Source organism: Sinocyclocheilus rhinocerous, unplaced genomic scaffold, assembly GCF_001515625.1.
Source record: "Sinocyclocheilus rhinocerous isolate Xijiao unplaced genomic scaffold, SAMN03320098_v1.1 scaffold1945, whole genome shotgun sequence".
NCBI lineage: Eukaryota > Metazoa > Chordata > Actinopteri > Cypriniformes > Cyprinidae > Sinocyclocheilus > Sinocyclocheilus rhinocerous.
Genome location: NW_015640432.1, coordinates 8,581 through 14,551, shown reverse-complemented (window position 1 = coordinate 14,551; position 5,971 = coordinate 8,581). Strand labels below are relative to the sequence as shown.

At 38.1% G+C, this 5,971-nt stretch overlaps 1 protein-coding gene across 1 annotated transcript; it reads right to left on the bottom strand.

The window, feature by feature from the left end:
• Positions 1-4,176: 4,176 nt before the first annotated feature.
• Positions 4,177-4,649, bottom strand: LOC107752679 (histone H2B 1/2-like). The gene has a single exon (XM_016568707.1). It carries the CDS (start codon positions 4,595-4,597, stop codon positions 4,223-4,225), a length of 375 nt encoding a protein of 124 aa, XP_016424193.1. The 5' UTR covers positions 4,598-4,649; the 3' UTR covers positions 4,177-4,222.
• Positions 4,650-5,971: the final 1,322 nt, after the last annotated feature.

The window sequence follows — 5,971 nt, the reverse complement described above, 5'->3', positions numbered from 1 at the left end:
AAGAAAAAAACACTCTCTTCACTCTTATTAACTTATTTAACATTAAAAACACATGTATTTAGTGTAAAATGAGAAGGGCTTAGCCTTAAAGAAAATTATTTGCCATCCTGTGCAGCTGGCTTGTCAGTATTGTGGTATTGCAATATTGTGATTATCACAACAACCCTACTTAGGCTGCTCTTAATCCTGCACTTAAACATTTATTGTATTTCTAATCTGATTTCATTCATTTTCAGATGAAAAGTGCTACCCAATGCTGGTTGTTCTGGCATATCTTCTGCCACCGTTGCCTGGAAGTCGCTGCAGTGTTAAATAGGAAATTTCATTCCTTCAATTTCCATTTGTACCGGTATGTTTTACATGGACAGTTATTCTTTTAATGATGTCTTGATGCTTTCTAAACTCCTGAAATGTATTTGTTTTTTTCCCTTAACTCTAAGCCTGGAGCTATATTGCATCCCTCTGCAGCAGTTTTGAGACCGCATCAAAGACCAGACCACAGCCAATCTACATTGAGAGTTTGAAGAGCACAACATGACAATACATCATTGCGACGATTGACAAAATGACCATTTCTGTGGATGAGGGCCTGACGTGCTGTGGACAAGATATTCTAGGTGTGAAACTTCTGTCCACCACAGATTAGTTCTGTCTTCACTTTCTAAGACTGGGACATCTAATATTGAAACACCACATTCTCTTCCTTTTAAAACTGACATTCCTACTTACTGTGTTGCCTCTTTTGTGGCCCAAATGTATTCTTCATCAAATACAACTAGTGGATGTAACAAGAAGTATTACTTCACAATTAGCACATACTTACAATTTTACAATATTTACAACATTGATTGTCATTGAGAACAATTTCAAAATATGTGCCTGAATGTTTGTCTGAACTAAAATGTTTATTTATATGTATCAAAAAGTATCTGACTTTCTTATGAGATTAAGTTGATCTTATTTTATGAGAAATGTTATCCTCTGGTCTTGTTTCTGTTAACCGTAAGTTTAATTGATGTTGGCGTCACTTTTTAATGAATACTGTGGTTAATAGCTAGTGCATTACAAATGCTTTTGTATTATGAAGAAAAATGACAAACATACAATAGATTTATAAAATTAACTGTCATTGACCAATTTAAAATGTTTATTTGTTGTCTGATTTGGAAAGTTTTATCTTGTATCTGACATTTTATGTTACGTTAATCTTATGTTATGAGAAATGTTATCTGCTAGTCTTGACTGTGTATGATTTTCAATCATCCAAGGTGTAGTTGATGTTGGTAACACTTTTTAATGTATACTGTATTGTAGCTAATAGTTGTAGTGCATTACAAGGCATTTGTGTCATCTAATCATCTAAATTAAATTTATGAAATTGAGATTTAGAACATTTTGTTGTGCCTCTGCATGCATTGTTCTCTACCCTGACAACATTTTTGACAAATTAAATTGCTAACATTTTTACATCTGTCTGTTTTATTTCAATTTTGTAGAATTACAAATTGATGGCAATGCTTATTATTTTTGTCATATTAACATTAATTAGCAGTTTCTGATAATTTTCAGTTACACAATGTGTTTAAATGACACGTGTGTTAAATTACATTACACAGTAGATGTGTGATCCATCTTAACACACAAATTGTGTTAAATTTGACACAACATGTGTTGTCCCTGAGCACACTCACCACATGTGTTAAAATTCTGCACAACCTGTCATTTTTAACACATCTCTTTTTGCAGCTACCGCTGAATCATCTGGTTGAAATGAGAGATAGAGCTGTGTGTCATCAGCATAGCAATGGTAGGAAACAACAAGTTTTTCAGGAGTCGCGGCAGTAGAGGCGGCACAACTATAACCACATGTGAATAATCCCGCCCACTCTAAAGCGATACTAAACTGCAGTGGAAACGCAAACCGAGCCAAGCCGAGCTGAGCCGTACCACGCAGTGGAAAAGCGCCATAAATGGAGAAGAGCAGCGGTCCTAGAACTGAGCCCTGAGGAACCCCAGTGACCAGTTGATGTGCTTTGGATACCTCCCCTCCCCAAGCCACCCTGAAAGACCTACCAGTGAGATAGGATTCAAACCAGCGAATAATGAGAAGAATAACAACATGCAGTAAATGGTAATTCAAACTGTTTGCACTACAAACCAGTGTGTTCATAATTAAGAGTATACATTAAAATAATATAAGACACACCCAATTTTCAATATCAAGCAGCAAAACTAATTGTTTTGTGCAGCTAAAAATAGCTGGACGCGGATGAGACCGGAAGCTACAATTATTTGATTGAAGGGGATAATTGTGTTAAATACATTCTATTATTAATCCCCCATATCATTTACAATTTAAAACATAGTAATTTTTTAAACCTAATAGCAGTTACAATTGCTGGACATGCTTTGTCTCAAGAATCAGTGATGTGCAAAGGTCCTAGCTTACAGAACATTTTCAACATAACCTGAAATAAAGTGCTTAACAAAAACATGTTTTTACCAAAATCCACATATTAATATTAAAGATATTCCTTACTGAATATAACCATTCAGTGTTAAATATCCATAGCATGCTACCCCCAAACACGTGCATTTACCTTTCAGTTCAGAGAACATTCACAGTCCACACGATCAAAAAGATATCACAATGAGAAACGTGTGTGGCCTCTCCTGCTGGTGCACAACTAATTCAATGTCAGTCTCAAAGTTTGTTCCACTTGCAGCAGCTCTATAGAGTGTCATCTGTTGCTCGCTTTCGATTTTGTTGAGAAACTACTCACACAGATGTAAATGCTGAGCATTAACAGTGCAACAACTCTGAGGGGGAAATAGGATTTTGAAATGCTAAAATGTTTGTTTTCAACTTCCAAATAGGTGTCCAATGATTGATAAATACATATTTGATTGCTGAATACTGTACCCTAATTGAAGTAGCTGTTTAGTAGGATCATGGTTTTGCATATCTGCATGAATGACATACAATATTATTATATTTATGATTAACAACCACATGACTAATCAGTTAGAAACTAGTTGCTACGAGTGTCATTTACAGGTGTTTGTCATTGAGTCAGTGCTGCTGATGCAAAGTAGGCCCTTCGTTACCAAACACCAAGAAACTCAATTAGCATACACTTGAGTAATTCGCAAACTGTTAAACTTTTATTAAGCAAATCAAAGAGTGAATTACTCATCCACCGTTTTAAAACAGGCATGTGTTGGGCTTGATTCATTTTTTATATTTATTTTTAGGTGAATCATCTATTAACTAGTTAACGTATTGCGCAGACCCACAGAAGAGGTTTTTGAATAGACAGGCAAACACAGCGGCCCTGTTCACAATAGGCATGCAATGTGCTCGGTAATATAGTGAATTATTAGGTCTTATAATGTAGAACCACTTATTGCGGTTTTCTTCATCCAGGGGATGTTGCTGTTGACAGCAATAGCGAGACAAACCGTGTTTAAACTTGATGGAGCTCTTGTAAGTTCTGTGAATAACCAGCAGGCTTCAGTGAAGAGATGTTTGATCGCAGTGCTTTGAGAAAGGCTTCAGTTTTGGTGGAATCGACTCAGTCTGAAGACAGTGGAAGAAATACTGTTTAACCAGCCCTCCGTCTAGTCCACATGAAGCACTTTCACCCTCTTATCCAGTCTAAATAACTGCATCATTTCCGTCTGTTTGACAAAACCACTGACCGCTCACAAAATTAGGAAACTACACTGATCCTAAAAAAAAAAAACCTATTTGCATTGATCAGCAGCAGTCTTTAGCCTGCATTCGAAACCTTGAGAAATTAACCACTTTCTTCACATCTGGCTGTAAATCTTCACCTCGCCAACACCAAACTAATCAAGTCCTTCAGACTTATCTGTAAACAACAGTTGTGTGTGTTGGAGCAGAGCTTTTCTTTTGTGGGGTGCGTCAGTACCAATTTGTTTTTATTAAAGACTATTCTGAATGTCAGCTGATTAAATCACCGCTTCTGCATTAAAACGAATGAGCACAATAAACCCATAATTCTGCCAAAACGGAAACATACAATAAAACGGTGTAAAGAAAATAAAGTTCAGCTCAAACTGAAGAAAAAAAAAAAGTGCTAATGTTAAAATCAGTCCAAAAACAAAGTCTTATCAACTACACACATTAGAAGCTCTTTCAGAGATAAGATGTGTGGCTCTTAAAAGAGCCTTTGTGTGTGAGCGCTGGAGCGGAGCTCTACTTGGAGCTGGTGTACTTGGTGACGGCCTTGGTGCCCTCAGACACGGCGTGTTTGGCCAGCTCCCCGGGCAGCAGCAGACGCACGGCGGTCTGGATCTCTCGGGAAGTGATGGTGGAGCGCTTGTTGTAGTGAGCGAGACGAGACGCTTCACCGGCGATGCGCTCGAAGATGTCGTTGACGAAAGAGTTCATGATGCCCATCGCCTTCGAAGAGATCCCGGTGCCAAGATGAACCTGCTTCAGCACTTTGTAGACGTAGATGGCGTAGCTCTCCTTCCTGGTCTTTCTGCGCTTCTTTCCTCCCTTCGCGGCGGTCTTCGTGACAGCCTTTTTGGAGCCTTTCTTAGGCGCGGACTTTGCTGGTTCAGGCATGATTCTGCTGCGTGACTAAAACCTCACGAGTCGATGACTAGCACGAGCGAGACAGAGCCATTTATTGACTAATCTATGCTAATTACCAAAGAGATATGGAAGCTTCTGATTGCGTGTTTTCACAGACTAAACACATAAACCCGTCTGTGATTGGACAACTCGAAGTATCACGAGCGGAACGAGGGCCAATCACAGGCGGTGAAATGATAGCTCCGCCCATCGCTCCATGTTTGAACGACATCAGCCCACATGACTAAGCTTCTTTTGTTTTAATTCCCGCTCTTTTTCTTAGTCATATTCCTTTCAAGAAAACAAATTGATCTCAAATATTATACGGTGTCATTTTTAAAACCCTTATTGACCCATTGAGAGAATTTGGAGGAAAGCAATAATGATTAGACACTTTATTTTCCTCTGCTGTTCTGTAAATGTTTTATTCTGCTCTAATTTAAGTATCACTGCCATCTGATTGGGTTTTCTCTTTATTTTAATAAATGACTTAAATTCAAAGAAACCGCTAAATAAGCGAAACAAACGCAGTGTAAGACAAAAAGACATGCTCTCATTGTGAAGAAAACGTTATACGGGCTCCAACTTTGAGAATCAGTATCAAAATCAGAATGAAAAAAAAATGCTTTATTGCCAGGCATGTTTTCAGATAGGAGGAATTTATTTTGGTAATAAGCTTATTTTTAAAAGACTTTTAAAAGAAATAATCAGTTTTCGGCTCAAAGTTATGAAAACACCTGTAATCCTAGTTTCACTTTTTAAAACATGTTTCACAAATATTATTTGTCAACGTCCACCTTAAAACATGAAACAGCAAGATCAACTCTTTCTGCGAGAGTGTGTGTGGCTCTTAAAAGAGCCGTTGGGGTTGTTCTCCTGATTGAAGGCCTGCCCGCTCTGTGTCTGCGAGCCGCTCGCGCTTGTGTTTTCTTCTCCTACATTTAAGAGCAAATCTCGAGTGCTAAAATAGTTTGAGGCAGTAGAAACAAAGTGAACAGCAAGCAGAGGTTCTTGGCTTTCTGTGGACACTAAAATACGCGGCGAGGAAATGTTTGTTTTGCCCCGGTCAGATCAAACTCAAGGCGAGCATCAGCCACGGAACAAAGCCGCGTGTAAATATAATGCCTTATTTAAGTGTAGAAGTTGATAACAGATTAAAATCATCCTCTGTGTGTTTCAGAAACAGTTTGAAAGTGAATTTAATGAAATAAGCATCAGTGAAGGGTGTGTGCAATGTTTTATACAGCTGCTGTTTTGGGCAGCTTGAAGCACAAACATCCAGAGGCATGTGAACATAGCTCACATTCATCCTTAACAAATAAAGATATTACAAAGTACCAGGGGATTGAAGATTGTATCATAGTA